This window comes from Melanotaenia boesemani, chromosome 17 (assembly GCF_017639745.1).
Source record: "Melanotaenia boesemani isolate fMelBoe1 chromosome 17, fMelBoe1.pri, whole genome shotgun sequence".
Lineage (NCBI taxonomy): Eukaryota > Metazoa > Chordata > Actinopteri > Atheriniformes > Melanotaeniidae > Melanotaenia > Melanotaenia boesemani.
The window spans coordinates 17,552,915-17,575,156 of record NC_055698.1 but is presented as its reverse complement, the minus strand read 5'-3'; the positions used below and the strand labels follow the sequence as shown (position 1 = coordinate 17,575,156).

Below are 22,242 nucleotides of genomic sequence, written 5' to 3'. Positions count from 1 at the left end.
TTCTGTCTGACAGGCAGCAGGAGGCCTCTTTTGTAACTACAAAAAGTCAGCTTGTAGACGTCACTTATGAAATGATCTGCAACAAAGTTTAAATTTTTTTAATTACAAATTTATGGTGTTAATCAACAATTCCATCCAACCATCTTCTACCGCTTATCCGATCCGAAGTTGGGTCACTGGGGCAGCAGCTAGGGTAGAGAAGCCCAGACTTTCCTCTCCCCGACCACTTTTTCCAGCTCATCCGGGGGAATCCCAGGGTGTTCCCAGGTCAGCTGAGAGAGATAGTCCCTCCAGCATGTCTTGGCCTTCCCCAGGGCCTCCTCCCAGTCGGATGTGCCCACACACCTCACTAGGGAGATGAGATATCCAGAAAGCATCCTAACCAGATGCCCAAGCCAACTCATCTGGCTCCTCTTGTAGAGGAGCAGTGACTCTACTGAGCCCCTCCCGGATGACTGAGCTTTTCACCCTATTTCTAAGGAAGAGCCCAGACACCAGCAATTCACAACTTAAAGACAAATTTGGTGTGGTTGGGGGCCAAGGGGGGCTCCCATTCACACCCCTCCAAGTCTCACTGTCATTGCCCATGTGAGCATTGAAGTCTCCAGCAGGAGTACACTCCCTCCACAACCCCTTCCAGGGATTCCAAAAAGAGTAGGTACTCTGCCATTTTACGTATAGGTACAAATGACATTTAGGACCCATCCCCCCACCCAAGGAAAGAGGGAGGCTACCCTCTTGTCCACCGGGGTAAACCCCAACATACACACCTAAACCTGGGGGGCAATATCTATGCCCACATCTACTTGGTACTTCTCACTGGGGGCAACTCCAGAGTGGAAGAGAGTCCAATTCCTCTCAAGGCGCCAAAGCTGTGTGTTAGGGCGAGCTTGACTGTCTAGTTGGAACCTCTTGACCTTGCCTAAAAGTTTAGACACCTTGCTTGCCAGAGATTTGACATAATACATCCATAGAGCCAGCTTTTTTAGCAAGCTCTCCACCATGCAGCTCACACTGTACCTGACCTCTTGGCTCATCCCATGGGAGGAACTACCTCCATTGTGTTATTTAAAAGAGTTTGATACCTAACCCATGAATGAAGGTCTCATTCTGAGTAAATTAGCAGAAATGCATTGGGGCCAGGCTTTAGTTCAAGTTTAAGTTTTAAAAGACCATTGATACTGTCACAAGATGCTAAAAATGGGCTTCTCCAGACAGAGAAGCCACAAGCTGAGATTTGAACCAGGGACCATGTTGCTGCTGAAAGATAGCACAGCCCAGAATACCATAAAGGTTTAGTCCATCTATTTGCCTATACTGTGAGATTGTGATTAACTTGTGTCTTTTTCAGTTAAACAACGGTACATTGCATTTTCCTGAGGGACCATTTCTGCCCCCTACAGAGTACTTTTCTGAGAGCTGTACCTTTGGGTATAGAAATACACCCCTTTTTGTGTTTGTGTGCTGATTAAAGTAAACATTAACAACACTGACAAAGAGCTGGCTGCTCTGATTTGGTAAACATGCATGAACATAATGCAGGCAGCAATATAAACACTGTAACTTAACATGAAAGACTAGGCATATTAATTCTGTTTTTAATACAATTCTGAACTTAATACACTAACTGGGGACTACATTAATATTTATAAAAAATAAAGGAATAATGGTTGGAGCGGAGGCTTTCAGATATAATCGGCAAAGTGAGGAAAAAAATAAACATGAGGAACACTAATTGAAGTGATGGATGATGTAAAATATTGGACAGAGGATGAAAAGGCAAGTGAAGGGGAACGATGGAGATAAAAAGGTGAGGGTGGGTTGAACAAAAACAAAATGGAGTGAGGAAGTGTGCATATAAGAAAACAATGTCAAGAATGATACAGGTTTAAGATGTATCAAGCACCCTCTCAAAGTAAATACTAAGCAAAAATTTTCCCGTGTATTACATGATTTCTGACTTCTCAGAGTAACTTTTGTGAGTGTGGACTCAAAGCTGCTACCACCTCTTTGGAAGTACAAGGGAGCACAAGAGAGAGAAAGCCAAGTCTTTGAAAGATGGTGAGCTTTTGTAGGGTACGGTATCAAAGAGCAGCTGGGAGCAGAAGAGATGGTTAGAGATGTGCAGCGTGGGCAGACGAGCCATTGCATAGATAGATGAAATAGATTAACAAGCTTCAGCGATTTGCCTCAAAGACTGCTTAAAGTCTGCTTCCGTGTGTATGTAAGTGTGTTTTTAGAGGCTGTAAAAATAAGAGACAGAAAACAATTTAACTCAAGCAAAGAATCTTAAGTAATTACTGACAGATATGAGTTAGATAAAGGAAGACTTCTGTGACAAAGACTGGAAATAAAATGTAAATTTTTCTCATATATGTGCAAGAGATTCAATAAAGGTAAAAACTTCATCCTCTTTGAAAGAAACGATAAACAAATAAAAAATTAGTTGGTTACTAATTGTTGGTGTGATTCATGATTTTTTTTTTTGCTCAGAATTGAAATCACGATTCTCTGGCATGACTTTTTTACAAACTGTTTTTTGCACTGAACTTTAACAAAACAAAAAAAGATATTTAAATGGTCTTTCAGAAAGAGCAGGGGTGTCAAAGTCAAACACACTTCAACAAGTTGAGGTCGGGGCGGGTCCTGACTTGTTTGTGCTTATGCACTGAGCAGCAGTTCAGAGTACCCACCCTTTTTGGAGTCCTTGGAAGAGGTGATGGAGAGCACTCCTTCCAGGGACTTAATCGTTCTGCTGGGGGACCTCAATGCTCACGTGGGTAATGATAGTGAGAACTGGAGTGGCGTGATTGGGAGGAACGGCCCCCCTGATCTGAGTCTGAGTGGTGTTTTGTTATTGGACTTCTGTGCTCATCATGGATTGTCCATAACAAACACCATGTTCAGGCATAAGAGTGTCCACATGTGAAATTGGCACCAGGACACTCTAGGCCGCAGTTCGATGATTGACTTTGTTGTATCATTGAACTTGTGGCCACATACAGTATCTTGGACACTCGGGTGAAGAGAGGGGCAGAGCTGTCAACTGATCACCACCTGGTGGTGAGTTTGCTCAGATGGTGGGGGAGGATGCCTGTCAGGCCTAGCAGACCCAAGGGTGTTGTGAGGGTCTCCTGGGAACATCTGGTGGAATCCCCTGTCAGAAAGAGTTTCAACTCCCATCTCCAGCAGAGCTTCAACCACGTCCCGGGAGAGGCGGGGGACACTGAGTCCGAGTCTGTGTTGAGGTGGTCAACTGGAGCTGTGGCCGTCGGTGTCTGTCACGGAACGCAGCTTCGGCGGTCGCTACAGCAAAAACTCGGGCACAGGATGAGTTTGGAGAGGCCATGGAGAACAACTTCTGGACGGCTTAGAGGAGATTCTGGTCCACCATCCGGTGGCTCAGAAGGGGGAAGCAGTGCTCCATCAACACTGTGTACAGTGGGGATGGGGGGCTGCTGACCTTGACTCGGGACTTTGTGAGTTGGTGGAGGGAATACTTTAAATACCTTATCAATCCCACCAACACATATTCTGATGAGGAGGGGCGGTACTCCGGGAGTTTGGAGTGCCAGACCCCCTTTATGAGCTGTCCGGTCCCTGTACGACCAGTGCCAGAGCTTGGTCCACATTGCCGGCAGTAAATCAGATTCAGGCATCATTCATAAGTGCCAAGAAGCACATTAACATACTGTACTTTCACACGTTAAATGTACAATTAAAGCTATTGCGTTGTTTTTTTTTAATTGGTTCTTGACTACTTTATTTAACTGTTAAATAAATTAAAATAAATAAATTAAATGTTGCAGAGTTAATCATAGTGATGTGTCATGGTAACAGCTAGCACACTCAATCTGTTTTCATGTGTTTTTCTACATCCACTTTGAACTTAGAATATTTTTTACTGGGGGTTACGGCATTTTTCTCACCTGGGTACGGTGTTCGCCAATGGAGAACTGAACAACAGCAAAGTTGGGCGATGTGTGGCTCCCTTCAATGCGCTCCACTGTGGATGAGTCGATCTTTAGTTCACTGCTGATCTCTGCACTCTGGATAAAGTCCTCCGTCTTCAGGTCCTCCACACGTTTCAGCTCACCGTCAGCCAGCTGGATGATGGAACCCTTGATGAAATATGGGGGCAGTGAGGAGGGCACCACTGTACTGGAGGGGGGTGGAGGGGTAGAAGGCACAACCAGCCCTGGTGGAAGGGGAACAATGGGAAGATGAAGCTGAGCTTGGACCACTGCACCTGAAGCAGCCTCCTGAAATGAGCTGCTTTGGGTTTCCAAAGTTTCTCCTTTGGGAGCAGTGGCAGCAATGTATGTATGTGGGAGTGTAGTAGGAAAAGGTGTAGCTTGGTTAGATGATGTAATGTGCGAGGTTACAGGTTCCAAGGCAGGGACTCCACCTCCACTAACAGGGATGATGACTGGTTGGGTGCCTGGAATGAGTAAGTGTTGCTGTAGGCTGGTGTGGTAGCTGCTCCCACTGCTCCCTGCAATATAACCTATAATAGATGGCTGTGGGTAGATACTAGTGGAAGGGAGTCCCATTGACACTGGCTCTGTAGCGTTGTGGGTGGTCTGGATAACAGTCTGGGGTGACAGAGTGCTGACAGCAGCTTTCAGACTGTCTACACTTAGTGGAGGTGGAAATGTGAAAGAGCAGGTGGTGTTGGACAAAGAGGGTGTGCGATTGACAGGCTTGCCCATGATGATACCTCCTTTCTCCAGGTGTGTGGGGGCAGAAGCTGTCAGCTTTTCAGGGCTGGCTCTGGGTGGTACCAATTGGTGGTCTCCATGGCTGTTGGGTACTAACATGACAGAGGTTCTCAGCCCTAAGGGATCATGAGTGGAGTAGTCTGATGGCAGAACCAGCTGACGGGCCTCATAAGAAGACAAAGAGGATGTGGATTCCCGTGACTTGCTCCCTGACTTGGAGAGGCTGGATTCAAAGCGCCGACCCCTTTCCAGTTCCCCATTGTGGAGCTCTCTGGGTCTGGTGCCACCTTCCTCTTTCCTGGAGGATCCATCAGTATACTTCATCACAACTTGGGATATGCCATGTCCCAAACTGTGGGGGGGGTGCATGTGATGGGACGGAAGGTGAGTGCTTCCTAGGTGATGAGGAGATGGCACAGTCCGTGGAGATGCTGACATTTGAACGTGGTGAGGGACAGGTTCTGTAGAAGGGGGAGGCATGGAGGTACGTACTGTGGACATTCGCTGCTGGTCCTGTTTGGAGACCTGGGTAGGAGCAGAAGCTGTCTCTGTGTATGATGATCTCTGTGCAGCTGAAGAGGAGGAGGAGGAGGAGGATTGGGGGGGAGGTGGAGGAGGAGGGGGGAGCAGTTGAGGCGAGATGTAGCCTGTATATGGAGTAGTGAAGGGAGACGCTATAAACTGCAGACTGGGAGGCAGCTGGGTGTAGTGGACAGTTCCTCCAACTGTGGACTGTGATAGGGGGGATGTGTATACTGTAGGTAGAGATGAAACTAGCCTCAGTGAGGAAGAAGAGGAGGAAGAGTCTGATAAAGAGCAGGGGGATTTATAATGGGGCCCGTCAGACTGACTGGTGCTACGGTGTGCACCCATACTGCTCTCATTTCCTCCCGCCACAAGCCAGGTCAAGTTCTCTGTGCGCTGGCCATCATTGGGAGGTGGCAGCGTGGGTGAGCGATTTTCAGATGGTAACGTGCTTGATGGGATCTCCCTCTTCTTTGGGGGCAGACATTCATTACTGCGTTCCTGGTTGGACTTCATGCTGACTTTACTTCACGTCTCTCAAATGTACTTGCGTTATCTTTCTTCAACTTTTTGGCTTTTGCTTTTCCTATCTTTTGTCTGCTCTCACTCTGACTTTCTTTTTCACTTTGCTTTCTCCCTTTGTCACTTTTGACACTCTGTCCTTTGTTTCACATTAATTAACTTTCTAAATCTTGTCTCTTCTCCCGTCTCAATCCAGTTAACCCAGGGCAGCTGATTATCAGGTTATTTCTTTGATAAAATAGAAAATCTAGGCCCTAATAGGCAGGTGAGGAAGGATTAAAGATGAAGATGAAAGTATGGAGGGGTGGTTAGAGGGGAGGAACGGGGGCAGTTTGATCCGTCCAGGAATCTTTAGCGGCTGAGGGGTGAGCCCAGTGTGGTAGGGGAGAGCGTCACAACGTCACACCTGCTGTTGCCGCAGAGGACGATGGGGGGTCGAGTGCGTTGCACTTCATGCGGAATCATTTCCCTCTGAAGGAAAGCCTGCCCACACGCAGCACAAGCCTATGGAAAACAAAAAGGCAACATTTTGTTGGTCAACTTTGGGTAATGACAGAGATACACAAGTCATGTAAGCTAAAAATAATATTACACGCCTTTCCAACAAGTCAATAATGCTCAGGTTACAAGACTGTCCTGTACATAAAAATGTTTGTCCCACGTGAGTGTGCATGTATGTGTGTGTGTGCCATCTGTTAACTAAGATCCCCTCCCGGTAAAGATGGACAGCTTGGTGTGAATCTCATAAATAATGCACAAGCATTTCAAGAACATATATCCATAAATACACACGCGTACCCACACGCAACCAGGCACGTACTTCTTGCTCACTGACACCTGGTCGTATTTAATTATGCTGACACATGCTCTTTTCTTAAAAAAAACACGGTCAAATTTCACATTCAGACACACACTTACACTCTCACCAACTCATGCACTAATGAAAAGAAGTTGTACTTTATATTTTTCCAATAAAAGAAAAAAAAATATTACACAGTGTGCCAGTTGTAGCACACTAGCAAAAATGTGCTAAATCCTCACATCTGCAAAGCATAGCATGGTTTTCTTCATTTTGCAAAGTATGTAATTTTAATTTAGCACTGTTTGATAGGTGGGGGGGAGGGAGGGGGTTAACACAAGGAACATTTTGCATCTCAAGCAGGTTCTTGTGATTTAAGAGGTGCCGCAGTGCTTCTACAACACAACTGCAGAGGGCATAAGAGTAAGCAAGTGCACATGAAGAATTTACATGCACGAATACAAGAGCTGCTGAATGTGTACAAGCACATACACACTCACTGATGCTTTGTTTCATAGTAGTAAGCACATACACATTTTCTCAAATACACACCATCTGTTCAGTCAAGCAGGCGTGACTCAGAGGTGTGTTGAGTCCTACCGTTGACAGGTGAGCTTTTAGTGCTGAGATGCACTTTCATTTGCCTCTCTGTCACCACAGCCTCACCCTCCTGCCACAGCCCGCCAATATCTCCTTCTACATAACTCCACTCACAATGATCATTTTTTCATTTAATGGCTTAATGTTCTTAATCTGGCTCTCATCTTTGTGCCTTACCTAGTGGGCATTATTTGGGTATTAAACCTCCACCTAGGTGGTTCATTTGTTTTCCTGGAAGCCCACTCACTTGTATCTATAAAATTGAAAACTGAGAGACAGCTGATTAAATGTGTTTTTCAAGAATAATCTTACTTCATGCAGTTTCCTAATCCACATAACCAAAGCAGTATTTAATGCATTTTTTCCTCAAATACACTTCTATAATCCAGTAAATTTTTAATGATCTCAGACTCCCACCAGTGTACTCATCATCTTTATTGTTGCCCTCTTCTTCCCCTGTCTTTGGTTATCTAAGTCTTTTGGACCAATGTGTGCTGCTGCAACCCCTAAATTCCCAGCTTTGGGATCAATAAAAGTATCTATCTAAATACAATTACGCGGAAGCTCTGAAAAATCTTCAGAATGACGACTCGTACACTGTGGACAAATATTAATTTGAGGAAAGTGACAAAAATGGGGCATATTAATTTCAGAGGAATAAAAATGGAAAACAGTGACAGTAAAAACAAAGGCTTGGTGAAAACCTTGTATATCGCTGAACTGTGTGTGGTGTTTGAGTGAATGCTTTGATTGGTTCAGTGCTGGGATTGATGTTATCAGTATTCTAGTATGACAATTCAGGCAAAGGTCTCCAAGGTGGGCATTTTGGCACAGGATGGCCGTTGCTTCTTAACGGTCCCCAGTTGAGGTACTCAAGTACTCAAGTACCTCAACTGGGTATCAGATTACCTTTAAAGCTAACTAACTAACTAAGTAACTAAGTAACTAAGTAACTAACTAACTAACTAACTAACTAACTAACTAACTATAACGAAAGAAAGAAAGAAAGAAAGAAAGAAAGAAAGAAAGAAAGAAAGAAAGAAAGAAAGAAAGAAAGAATAATAGAATACCTGAATGAAACTTAAGGTTTTTATTTTATTTTTTATAACCTGGTCAAGTGATGTTAAATCAGTATATTGCTATTTAAATATGGAGGACCAGGAGGGTCTTTGAAATAGCAATACAGCATTATGATTATTCATACAAAATGAGCATTTCAGCTAATTATATATCACAAACCAGAACAAAGCTCCTCTTTTAATGTAGTAAATGCTTAATCATTAAACAGGGTCTGCATAATGTGCATGTATTTCACATTTACCTATAGAGCCTATAGACTGCATTATACACATCCACCACTTGAGGTGCAATCCAGCCTTTTAATCCAACAACTTCTTCTCAGTCTTTATTGTATTCAGTGTAGTATTGCCCATTTGATCTTTGAGATTGTGGGGTGGCTGATCTAGCACAGTGACTGCATCTATTGAGACATTTAGTCTCTGACAATTGTACTCTAAACAGAAACAGGAGATTATGGGCAGCAAGCACAAGTAAAATTTAGAAAGAAGATGAATAGATGGCAACCTTCTGCATGACTTAAAAATTTCTAAGTGACTACAGACAATCAAGTCCAAAGTTGAGTATAAAAAAATAGAATTAGCATCTGTTAGGGTGTGCTACTAAAGCACTACCCCCTCACCTCAATTACAGGCTCTGACAGAGAAGCTGTGCCAAAATATTTTAACTTTCTGAGTCAGCAGTAGCCAATGGGAAACCTCCAACTCTCTTCTGGCTGACTTAGTTGTGCAACTTCATTGCTCTGTCAGTGGCATTTGCATAAGACTGTGCACACTGCTGCTGTGGTCCAGTCAGAGATTACTGCTTTCCATTTTAGCACTAATGGTAAGAATCCATAGAATCTTAAAAAAAACTGTTACACTAACCCATAAAAAGGAGAAGAAACATAAGAGAGTGAAATAAGGGATTTGAAGAAGTTATAAAATGAAAAGAAATGGTGAGAAAAAGAGGTGAGCAGAAAGCGAAAAAAGAAGGCTTAAGATGCATGAGAGGCAGAGAGAGGCAGGCTCAGCTGACCTACATAACAAAAAGAGAGTGGTGCTTCACTGTAACTGACACTCAAACACACATTTGCTGAAAAGCTAAGTCACCCAGATCTCGCTGAGCTTGCAGCGTGTGTGAGGTTGTGTGTGGATATCATATGACCTGCAACCCAAGCTGTATGTCCTCCATGTGCTTTGGACTCTTTACACACACTGAACTAAACACACAGATTCACCTTATTGAATCCTGCTCTGTGACACAAGAAGCTTAGTAAAAATGTAAAAAAAAAAAATAATAATAAAACTGTCTTGATAAATGGAGAGGTTAAATTGGGATTTGTTATGTGTGTGTCTGTGTATGTGTGTGGTGGCAGGGGGTTGCTGTGAGAGTGCTGCATATGTGGAGGTGAAAGACACATTTCTTTTGTCTGCTTTCCAGTCAGTCATTCTAGATCCAGTTTTCACTCTGAAAAGCTGCTAACTACAAAATCTTTCTATAACAGCAATCTCTTCTGTCTGTATTAACTATAAAGAGTTACTGCCACCAGAGAAAATAATAACATCAAGAAATATGAACAGAACAGCTTCAGCATTTTTAACAGCCTTGCTAGTTTCCTTCACTTTTCTAAACTAATTTCTACATGTTCTTTTGAACCTTCAAAATGATAAAGGATATACTTCATCTATTTGGAAAAAGAAGCACTCAGAGCACAGACCAAGCCTTTTTTTTGTCGATGATTGTGGCCATTTTTGCTGAATTTTGAGCTCTGATGGCAAAATTATCCCTATCTCTCCACAGCAAAGGATCCTTTAAAAACTTCCTGGATCCAGGTGATAATCCGAATGCTCCCCAAAATCTAGTCACTTGTTCCTTATTCAATTTCTGAGATTTCCTGAAAATTTCATCAGAAACTGTCCATATCCTTTTACGTTATGTTGCTAACAGACAGACAGACAAACCAACACCCCCAAATACATGACCTCTGTTTTGACAGAGGTAATGAGCATAGAAAAGCTTAATAAACTAATTGCAAAGAAAGTCTTGGGAAGCGAATAAAAATGTTGAATTTCTCTTTGGGAGTCGTAAGTGTGGATAGGATCAGAAATGAGCACATCAGAGGTACAACACAAAGTCGGGGGGCCCAGAATAAGATGGTTTGTGCATTTACAGAGGAGAAATAGAGGATATGTTGGTAGAAGCTTAGGTTTGAACTTCCAGACAGGAGGTCTAGAGGAAGACCAAAGAGGAGAATTATGGATGTAGTGAAAGAGGACATAAACTTGGTTAGTGTGCAAGAAGAGGATGCAGAGGATAGTGTTGGATGGGGGCAGATAATCTTAATCTGAAATCAAGTTTTTTTCAAATGAGAGGCATTGCAAAACTTATTTTCATAAGTTAATGTTAGAACTTAAAACTGGTTTGACTATCATGGTGTACATTTACATCGCCCTCAAGCAACCATTGTCTTGACGGTGCTGAGAAATGTCCAAATAACTTTCTTTATAGTTTATTTTGACCTTGAGCTCTGTAGCTAGTTTCCAAAGGAAACCTTCAAATCAAAATTCAAGTTTCAGTATAATTCAGAAATGAGAATCCTGAACACTGTATCTTCCCTCCCTCCATCTCCAGCTGCCTGTCACTTGTCTCTTATGTCTAACTTAAACGACAGGTTACTTAAATTGTACAATAAATATAAAAAACAAGAAGTGTGAGAGATGTGGATGTATGGGGTTTAGTGTGTAACTCATCTAACTCAAACAGAAAATACGGCCCTCTTTCTCAGAGTTTACAGCTTTATTCTGAAACTCGGGGGTGTGCAGTTCGCACTAATTGAACACTGCTGACAGAGGAAGGAGGGGTGAAGTTGGAATTTTACATTTACAAGCAGTCTTGGAGAAATATAGTTTAGCATGTCTTTTAACCTGAGAGTAGTGGTAAAAGAAAGTTAAATGCCTCATCATGTGACTTGGGCTCAGTTTCACCTCTGCATGAGTGTGTGAGTCATGAAGAAACCAACCCTTTTCAAGCATTCACTGTAGTATTATCATTCTTAGGTGTGTAAATAAAGTATCATTCCCCTTCCCATGTCGCACACACTCATATTTCTATCACTTTAGAGGGCATAACTTATCTTGATCCAAAACTTAAACACCAAACTATAACTTATCAAATCTTCACATTTATGGAAGAGGTAATTGAGTGCTATGTGGTTACGGTGCTAGCACTGCACAAGCTAGTATTAGTTTTGATTGTTTAATAAAACTGAAACAGAACTTTTACATCCATTTACACAAACACGAACAAAGTATCTCTAAAGGCTGTTACATATTCTGTAAGAAGCAAGAACTTTTTTCTTGTTCTCGAGGCCATGAGAACAAAATCATATCACATTTGAATGTTACATTTGAGTTAATAAAACATTTACTGAACACAGTTTTCATAAACTGTGACTTTGCCATGATGACGTTAAATAGGACCAAACTGGGATCAGACCCACTGTAAACAACACGCTTTTACTGGGTTTGTTTATTAGAAAAGTGCAGCTGTTGCTGATTTAGGAATGTATGGAATATTTATTAGGCCTGCAACTAAATTAATTACAATATTGAGGATTTTTTTCCATTTTAAATGTTTGAAATGAATATTTCTGTACTCCTCTCAGTTATTTCAAGCCCTTTAAAAATATTAGGATTTTTCTGGTGTACTAGTGCAGGGATCACTCAACCTGTTGAGCCACTGTCCTGCAGATTTTACATGTTTACCTGAGGCAGATGTGTATTTAATCAAGAAACAAAATAACAAAATCCCTGGATGTTTCTGGCTGTTTGAGCAGCCAAAAACATGGTATGTAATACAGCCAATGAAGAGCTGCCTTTCACTAAAAAGACTAAATGTGAATCTAGAAGAGGGAAATTTGCCAGAGGCAGCATAGCCTCATTAGCTATTTCAAAGTTTGAAATGTTTAGTTTCATTTAGTTCAGTAAGGCTAGAACTTTCAGTTTATTTTTTTAAAATGTGTTTATTTTCAACTTAACATTCATGCTTCAAATAAAGACAAACATTTTTCTAAACCTCATTATTCACAATAATTTAATTAATATTTTGTTTTCTTATTTTCGCTGTTCGCCTTCTTTTTCTGTCCCCTCTGGTCAGGTCCAGCAAGATTACATAGATTGCATAATTCAAAATAAATAAATAAGAGTAAATAAATAAATAAATGAATGAGATTATCAAGAGGAGCCTTATACCCATGAAGCTCCCCTTGGCAAAGCAAATTTGTTCGGCAAAACAAAACAAAACACAAAACAAAACAATAATTTAAACAACCAACAATGTCTATATGTAATGATAAAAGATGGTTGTTAAAATGTATTAAAATGAGCTGCTGAGAGCGATGCTGTAAAAATCGGGGTGCAACTAATTACAAAGTTGGGCGCACAACTGCAACCGATGCAAAAAGCTAGTTTGGAGCGCTGAAATGTTTCAAAGATGGAATTGTACATGATCATGAACATGCCCCACTTCTCAATGTCTAACATACTTTGATATTTTCAAATAACAGACTCGAGGTTTAAATAATTAAAAAAAAAAACAACAACATTAAAAACCGTTCTAGGATTAGTAATCGTTGTTCCAACAACAAGATTGCCTAAAGAAGGTCCTGAACTCTCATTAACATTTAGACTTTGGCATTCTAGAGCTACACTGTTGTCTCTGCAGAAGTCTTCGTGATCTGAGCATGTTAGTTTATATTCCAGTCATAAAATATGCTTTTTTATAATTACATATACTTTACATTTATAATTTCATTACCTCATAAAGAGGTGATAAAATAACAGCAACTTTGTTTTGTTTTCCCAACATCCATGCAACTATTTTATACATTCGTTCATCCATTTTCTATACCGCTTTGTCCAGTTCAAGGACATCCTGGAGTCTATCCCAGCAATTAGCAGCCGAGAGGCAGGGTACACCCTGGACAGGTCGCCAGTCTATTGCAGGGCCAACACACTCTTAGGTAGAATTTAGAGTGACCAACTAATCTAACCTATTTATGCAAACACCAGTAAATAAATGTTAGTAACAGGAACTGATGAGCATAGCCTACATACTTCTATTTGTGTCTGCATGTGCATGATTGCCCAGTCATAATCATAATCATGATCAAAGCGATAAGTTCAACGTGATGTATTATCTCACTTCTAAATATAGTTCAACTGGTAAGTAGTGTTGCTGCAGGCTTAAACTTCTCGGTCTCTCTCAACTTCTCTATTTCTTTATCTGTGCATCTTTTTGCCTATGTATGTCATAACTGTAGCTATTTGCAACAGGGGGGGAGTTTGCATGCATGCAGGCACATGACAAGCATCCTGATAAAGTGAGAACTTTAATAATGTCAGCATTTTGTTCATTCTATGTTCAGAACATACCAACAGTTACAAAAAACCCACACACATAAGGGAGAATGATTAGATACCAAGTGCAATGGAGGATCAGCCACTGATTGATGAGTTAGTGAAGCTGGATAAGAGAAAAATGGTGGGTGAAAGGAAAAAAAAAAACAGCGAGAGGGAGAGAAAGTGAGACGGGGTGGCTTAGAGTTCCACAAACAAAGAGAGACAGAAAAGGAAAGAAACAAATGAGTGTGAGAAAAAAGCGAGAGCATCTCTCAGAAAATAAACACTTGGGCAGTGTTGCATGACTTGCACTTTCTCACCCCGCAATAGCCCTGAGGTTTGGTAGATGGCTGAAGGGGGAGTGTGGGGGTGTCAGAGAGTAAGGCAAAGCTAATGGAAGGATAAGAATGAGAAAAACATGTTGAGAGAAGAAATGTAGAGAAAGGAAGACAGCCAAAGAAGAAAGACAAGCAACCATGATTGTAGGAAAAACTAGGGCAGATGCAATATGCACTTCCAAATGACACGTTGTGATAGAACAACACAAGTGTTCGGGACACATACATATCCTGACTCTCTCTTGCCCCTACACACTTCACTGAGAGCAAGCACAAAACTGTGTGAAGTCTGCTTACCAGGGTAGCAGGAGTAGCCCACTTCTGCAGCATGCTTTTCTCCCCCACTCTTTCCTTCACTCCCTCAACTCCTCTCCTGCGCGGTTGCGTCTCTTGCAAAGCAACCAAAGTCTTTCTCGGTCTCCCCCTCAAGCGGAAAATCCTAAGCAGACTCAGTGCACTTGTGCTACAAACTGCTTTCGGCTTTTTTCCAAAGCCACCCCCCCACCCATAAAAAGGAAACAAAAAAAAAACAAAAAAAAAAACAGCAGTCACTCAAACACAGCCAGCAGCCCTCATTTAAATCTTGACAGCAAGGCAGGAAGCTCCCTCACTACCTCTGGCATGTAGCACTCAGGTGATCACACACACACATACACACACACAAAAAAAAATGGTAGCACACACTTGCACACGCCCACAGGGAGGGAGTCCCGCATGCAGAGCTCCAATGTGTATTATGCAAGGGGCTGAATGCGAGCCAGAGCTCTCACTGTCTGCTCTACACACACACACCCACACACACACACAAGCTAACACACATGCACACGTACACATTCGGGCTCCTCCCACCATTCGCTCGTCCAACTTCATCAGGTATTCATTCAAAAAACACACACACGCCAGCTGGCTGCACGCCCAGAGAACGCTTACAAGCAGAGAAAGAGAACGCAGGAGGGGGTGGGAGGGTGTTACAGTGAGAAGGGCAGAGAGGGGGACTGTGGGGGAGATAAAGGGGGAGGGGAGAGAGAGTAAGTAGCAGAGATTAGAGAAACAGAGACAGAAACAGAGTGCATGAAAGAGTGGCATGGAATCCAAATATGCCAGTATGTAAGGCTGCAACTTTTTTTTACTAAATACAAGCATCAGTTTAAGATGTATGACCAATACAATGCTCACACATAAAATCAAACTATAAATCTTCATTCCTCTACACAATATTAGATTCGTTCACCTGCACACACGCAGACACACACTCCTACACGCATATGTGTATAATCTCATTGCTGCAGACAGAAGAAAAAGATCAGTTACAGAAATAAATAAAATTACAACTTCTTTTACAGATAAGGCCAATCTTGTACTTGAATTCAACAAAGCTGCAGCTTTCTGCTTTTTGACCACTAGATGGCGTAACTGATTGCCAGTGTGCAGCAGTCTATTTCTGTTAGTTAGCTGACCTAGTTAAAAGATCATTTGGAAGTAAATATAGATGAAATATGTTCCTCAATTTTAAGAGACGTGTTATGCACATGGAGAAAATGAGCACTTACTTAGAAGATGTAAACATCCATGCAAGCTGGTACAGCTATCCTCATCGGGACCTTGTACTGACTTCCATTTAGTGTGTATACCCTACCCTGAACCTATTATAACCTCAGTTCACACCCGAGCTCTATCTTTGACCAGGACCCTAGAATTGATGTTTGTGATTCATTATGTCTACTCGTCAGTCCCAATAAGGACTACAGGTCCTGACAACGTCAGTGATTATACAAAAACAAAAGGTCCTAATGAGGTAAGAAAAACAAGAACACATACAAAATTGTAAAAATTCCCACCAGACTTAGTGGCTCCAAACATGCACTAAAGTCACATCCAGTTTGTGTTGGTTTGTCTTCCTGTCAGCTTGATATCAATCCAAGTTCAACATCAAGTTTTCAAGGACTGTTTCACTACTGCCTGATAGGAGCTATTTTAACTGTTAGCTGGTAAGGTGGCAGTGAGAAAGAAAAAAAATATTTACCTGTTATTTACCTGCTGTACATGTTGAAAATACATGTTGTAATTTGTTATAATGCTGAAAATAGCTGAATGTACTTAAGAATTTAACCATTTTTTACAAATTTACGTTACACTATTATAATTTGTTAAAATTATTTTTATATTGTGTTATTAAATAACAGTAAATGACTAAAATGCTAAACTGAAGAAGTGTGTGTTTGTAGCTTCGGCAGCTCTTTAGAGTTTTTCTACGGTTAATAATAAATTATTTTTAAAGGTTTGTTTAAAATCAGTTTTTACACCTTAAAAAAACTAAAATTAGGTTTTTACATGGTGAATTCATTTTCTCAGTCTAGTTAAGACAGTGGACCATCAGGCTTTCCTCCGTTCCCAAAGTTTCCATCCTGTTGTCTATAAGCACAAACTGAAAATGCACATAAAAACAGCTGGACACAGCTAAAGAAATTATAGGTGCATTGAAAATTTCAACAGCTTCTCATTCATTCTCATTCTTCTGCCTTTCTCTACAGAACAGAGTACAGTCTCAGTCACTAAGGAAACTGATGAAAAGCTTCTATATATACACATCCAAATACATATTACAGACTCCTCTGCTGTCTCCCTCTCTGTCACACAAAAACACACTCTGACTCTCAGTTGCCCACGCAAACTTCACACACGCTGTGGTTATGACAACAGCAACCCCTCACCTTCCTACACACTCTTAGCTGATGCATCCCTGTCCGTCTCTGTCAGCCAAAGTCTCAGCTCTCTTGTTTTTCCATGTATTTCCATCTGTCTCTGTGAATATGTGTGACAGCAGGTGTGGAGACATCTAATGGTCACATACTAAACACACACACATACAACTTATCACAGCTAGACAGGGTTTATGCGGGCTCGTATATAACCTTTTATATTCATGTTTAACAATGTCCTCTAAACCTCGGGCCATTTACACACCACACAAATATCTTTCATCCCCCCCCCCCCCCCCCCACAGTCTCCCTCACAAACCCTCTGCCAGACTGTGTTACCTCTCTGGCAGTGTAGTGTGCTACTTCGGCCCAAGCCACATCCCATTCACAAACCTACTAATCCAAATACACTATTAGATCCCTGCAAGTCACACACACAATGAATGTGGATGTGTGTGTTTGTGTGTGTGAAGGATTTGGGAGGGACTGGAATGGATGGGCAAATCACTGTTAAGCTCCTCTATTGCTGTATAATCCTACTGAGTATACACACAAACAGACACACATGCAGACGCACACGAGTAAATATGCAAACATGCATTCAGATGTGCACATGCACATGAACAAACTTGAACTAATGTGCTCTCATTCATTTTCACACACACACACACACACGAAGCATGTATTTGCACATACCTACTCACACAAAGAGCGAAGTCAATGCAGACATGCAGACTTATGCAGGCAAGTGTCCAACCCACTTATTCAAGAGCAAATGCAGACATAAACACCAAATATTATTTCAAAGACAACATGTAATCCTACTTAGAGATTTTCTCTTGCAAAAGGGAGTAAAACCCAGACCGGAATGAGGAGAGAAGAACGAGAAGAAAATAATTCATTCATTCGATCCGCACAACTATCACTTCTTTGATCAATCAGTCAAAATGAAACCCTAACATGTGTTAAAAGAAAATATCATCTGTTTAAAAGTAAACATAACAATTTGCATCATTGTCACTATTTCTTTCATCTCTAAAAGTTCACCTGCTGTTATTTTAAGCAAAGTCCTTACATTGATCCCATTAGTTTGAATGGAATGAGAGGTGCTACTCACCTCAGCAGTTACCCAGAAGCCTGTACTACAAAGAAACATTTAAGACTTAGCATGGTAAACACAGGTTTGACCATTCCTTGTAATTGTCAAGAAGGTGGCTCACTCTTAAAGAAGTACATTGCCATGGTAACTTATCCTGCAAACCTAACCAGGTTTACAGGTTAACAAACAGAACAAACAGATCTCACGCTGAAAAGTTCTTGAGTAAAGTTATTTTCTCTCTCCAGACTTTCTTGATACCTTTTAGGCTTTTGTGATGAGGATCTACACTGAGGCATCATGAGCTGTTCAACAAGAGACTGAAAAAAGCAGAAAAATATCAACCTTCTGCCAAAGAATAAGACTAAAAACGGTCAAGAATGCACATTAATTCAACAAAGCATGCAACTGTTATTGCAAGCTGATCTACCTGTGTCTCAGTGATGGGGAGAATATTAATCAATAAAACTGACTGTTGTCAAGCTTTTATGAGTTTTTCTTCTTTTGCCAGAAGCAGTTTTGTTGTGTTTTTGCCAAGATTGGATTTTATATTTTGTTTTGGGTCATAGTTTGGTTTTCTTGTGAGAATTATGCACCTCTAGAGCCATGTTTGGTCATTTGATGCTTAAATGAAAACACTCAAAGCCACAGAAAGGAAATCTGGGTTGAGTTGATATCGGTAGTTATGATGTTGATTGTCTGGTTTAGTGAAACCAGATGATTATAAGATTGCATCAACTGGAATAAAAAGGGAACAAAACAAACAAACAACTAGAATTTCAAGCATAACCCACATCAGTATCAGTGTTTCCCCTACCATTATGTTAGCCCCCCTCCCTCCCAACGGCAAGCCCCGCCCTCCCAAAGTGTTAAGTTAATTTTACTTGACCTTCTTGGAGAAAACACTTTCTTAAGGAAAACACCAAGTATAACTGATATCTTGCAGCACATGCAATCAATGTCTTCTATAACAGAGGAAGTTGCCCTGATATGTAAATTCCCCTTCTACTTTCATTTCAAGGTCAATTTACAACAAATTCTCTTCAAACCTCATATTCGTGTGTTCATGTGAGTGGGACATGGTGAGAAATGCAAACAGAAAAAAAATCCAACACAGATGACATGAGTCAGATTATTTCTGAGCTAAATCAGGTTGATGACAGGCTGACAGGTGTGAGATGAGTGACTCTGGAGGGCTTCAGGGAGAACAGTGCGCACAGTGAGAACAGCTGGAGAGACAGACGTTAGTATACACTCTAGAGCACACTAACGCTGCTGGATTTGCTTGTTGGCAAGCATACACTTTATTACTTCTTCCCTGACAAAATGTAAAATAAGAAAAGAACACATGCAAACATATTTTTGTAACATGAGTGCAACTTTCCAAATCTAGGACAGAGGATTATGGTGCTGGGTTTGCTGAAGGTGAAGAGCCCTGCTGTAATGGGCATGGGCAGAAAGACTGGCACTAATTGGCATGAATGGGCATGGTAGTGGACATTGTGTGGATGGAAGAGAGGTGAGCGACTGCTCAGCATGTGTCCTTGTCTGTGAATAATGTGTTCCACCTTTTCAAAGGCACATGGACAAAAATATCAGTTGAGCAGCAGCACTAGTTGAGCACACATTCGTCAAAGCGCTCTACACAAACACACATCCAGCGCCCCTGAGACTCAACAGGATACGCATGCCGCACACGCCAGAACCATACACAACTCAGCCATCATCCAAATAAACAAATTCCACAGCCAGGCACACAGTGCAACAGCGACACATGCTACAGGTGTGTGTGCATGCTGCCCAGCAGCGTTTCAACTAGTGAGGACAAAAAAAAAAACATCAACGTGATAATACTTTTATTAAATACTACAAACGCTGAATGTGTTCACACAGTCATGTTTAAAGGCCAAGCTGATTGCCATCAGAAGGTAACATGGCTTCATTTATATTAAGAATTTCTACAGATTACATTTATAGGTAACAAAGGGACAACTTTCAACAGTGCAAAACTCTAATAAGCTGAAAACACAGCAAAGGAAGAAAAAGATGCTAACTTCTTCACTAACGCTGAAGCCAGATGCTAACATGCATTTTGAAAATCATTTGCAAATACAGGGAAACACAGAATCATGTTTTATGATTAAGACCCGGATGATATTTCATTAACTAGAGCTTTAGTTATTGCACACACACAACAAACAGGGAAACACTTTTACATCTGCACACATTGGCTTGTTTTCTATGTTTGTTGATTGTCATGTTTGAGTGGTAATTTTCTGTGGATTTGTCATTATAAATTAAAGTTTTGTGGAATCTGTATATTTTAATACAAGACATTTTAAAGTAACCACAGGTGGTTTGTTGGAATCTATCTCAGTCTCTATTTAATTTTCTGTTCTTAAAATGAGGACAGGGACTAAATTTAGTAAAATTACATGTATATGTTGATGACACAATCATTTATACAGTGCCGCCTTTTTTAAATCAAGCAGAAGCTGAACTCTTGCAGAAAGCTTTTCAATTACTGCAGCTCTTGCTGTTAAAACTACAATTGGTGCTAAATTAGGAAAAAAAAATGTATGACCTGCAGTTCATTCTTTCATTTCAACACTAGGTCCTGTATGTAATGAAAGATTAACTTTTTTACAAATATCTAACAGACAGTATAATGCTAAGCTAGCTTTAACGCCTATGTTAGCAGTAGGGATGCAGCGAAACCACATGTTTTCTAACCTAGTACAAGTACTTACATTTGAGAACTTGCCAATATCGAGTACCAATATGACTACTAATAAATCCCATTAAAATGTCACCGGTAAGGAGTTTGAACCAGAATGACAGATGCAATGACTGAGGCTAACATATTCATCATTTCACCTTCTACGACTCTTTGGGATGATCTTCTCTAAGCCAGAGAAGTAAAATGTATGTGTTGTTGCATTTCCTGCTTCCTGTCATATCACATCAGAAAATAAGATACCATATCTACAACTAGAATAATTTTAAATGGCCCTCACATGCATTTAGACCTCTATTTAGCATTTTTGCTTAAATCAACTTTTCATCTTCTCCTGACTTAAATCAATTTGCATTTGGAGACCTCTTAAATTATTGAAGCATGCACACAAACTGCACATGCTGGACTGGATTTATTGGAGCTCAGCTTCACTCAAACATCTCACATTCGTTGAACTTGTAGAAATCACCTAACAGAAAAACAGACTTAAGGTGAAAATATACTTGATGTTTAACCTTACGTCTGTGTCCACAAACGTCTGTGTGGTAAACGTTGTTGCTCACATACATGCTTGAATACTACATGTGTCACCACAGGATTCCGTCAGGGGGTGCAAGAGAACTCCTACTAGATAGACCTACCAAATTTGTAGGACATAAACAAACAAAAAACATGGCAACAATAGAGGAGGTTAGCATCTGGTCAATTTTGGTAAACAATGACAGTAGCAGTATCGTAGATGGTATGCAAGGCCCCTAAATTTTATGTCATTTTTTTCCTGCATCGCTGCGATTCAAAAACAACCAACAGCCACTCTCACTACAACGGAAGTTGCTGTTTCTGAAGGGGCAGCTGACTTTTCCTTTTTTCCACATTTCACATTGGTCTTGACACTGCCCCCATCGCACAAACGATGTTTTCACACAAACAGAAGATACGCATGACAGCCATGATAATCACGCATATGCATAATTAAAAGCAAGTATAGTTTTACCCTTAGCGACTGCACCATCTCTACACTGCTTGCTTTACTTTTACAACTAATCTGTACCCTTTTGTAAACATGTATATTTTCAGCAGCTTTTATGCACACATATCAGTTTAGCAAGTTTTGTGTAGAAGAATTTACTTCTGTGCATCCTTTATGTAAAAAATGGAAAATCCACACCCACGTATACACACAGAGTTGCCTTGAGGGTGGTGCATCTTCATGAGACATAAAACCCTTTGACCTTGACCCTCTATTTAATACCAAGACCCATCTTTGCCTTCAGGGTCACAGAGCAGGACTGCAGTTATATAAGGATTTGCAGTGGCAGAGAGAAATAAAGGGAGGGACAGATGAAAGGAGGTGAGGAATGAAGTGCAAGAGGAGGAGGAGGAGAGGAGCATGATAACGGTAAAAGTAAATGAAGGCAACAGTGATGCCACCATGTAGCAGCAGTGCAGGGTGACTGATAAAGAGACAGGCAGGAAAGATATATTGAGAAAAAGACTTAAAAGATCTATTAGCTGATCCAAGTCATGCAGACAGACTCCCACTCCTTAGGCAATTGATTTGAGGATATTGTGTGTTATACTGCGTACGTGTCTGTGAGTGAGTGATGGTTAAACTCTAGCTTTGGGCCTTGAGGTATAATGTAGTACTACAAGAAATAAGAAATCTCTTAACAAGGCAGTTAGTCTCTCTTCTTTCAGTGCATGTGTGTGTGTGTGTGTGTGCATGTATGAACATGCATTTATTTGT

General features: G+C 41.0%; 1 protein-coding gene across 3 annotated transcripts in view; it reads right to left on the bottom strand.

Annotated features, from left to right (window-relative positions):
* The window catches only part of atxn1a (ataxin 1a), a 101,038-nt gene that overhangs the window by 4,149 nt on the left and 74,647 nt on the right, over positions 1-22,242 (bottom strand). The window contains exons 1-2 of one of the 3 annotated variants that reach the window (XM_042011403.1): positions 17,968-18,045; positions 3,930-6,272 (exon numbers count right to left, since the gene is read on the bottom strand). In XM_042011403.1, coding sequence (XP_041867337.1) covers positions 3,930-5,762 — 1,833 coding nt within the window. In that variant the 5' untranslated portion in view covers positions 5,763-6,272; positions 17,968-18,045. Of the gene's footprint in view, positions 1-3,929; positions 6,273-14,260; positions 14,514-17,967; positions 18,046-22,242 lie in introns of those variants that run through there. The other 2 variants (XM_042011402.1, XM_042011401.1) reach the window with 2 other exon arrangements.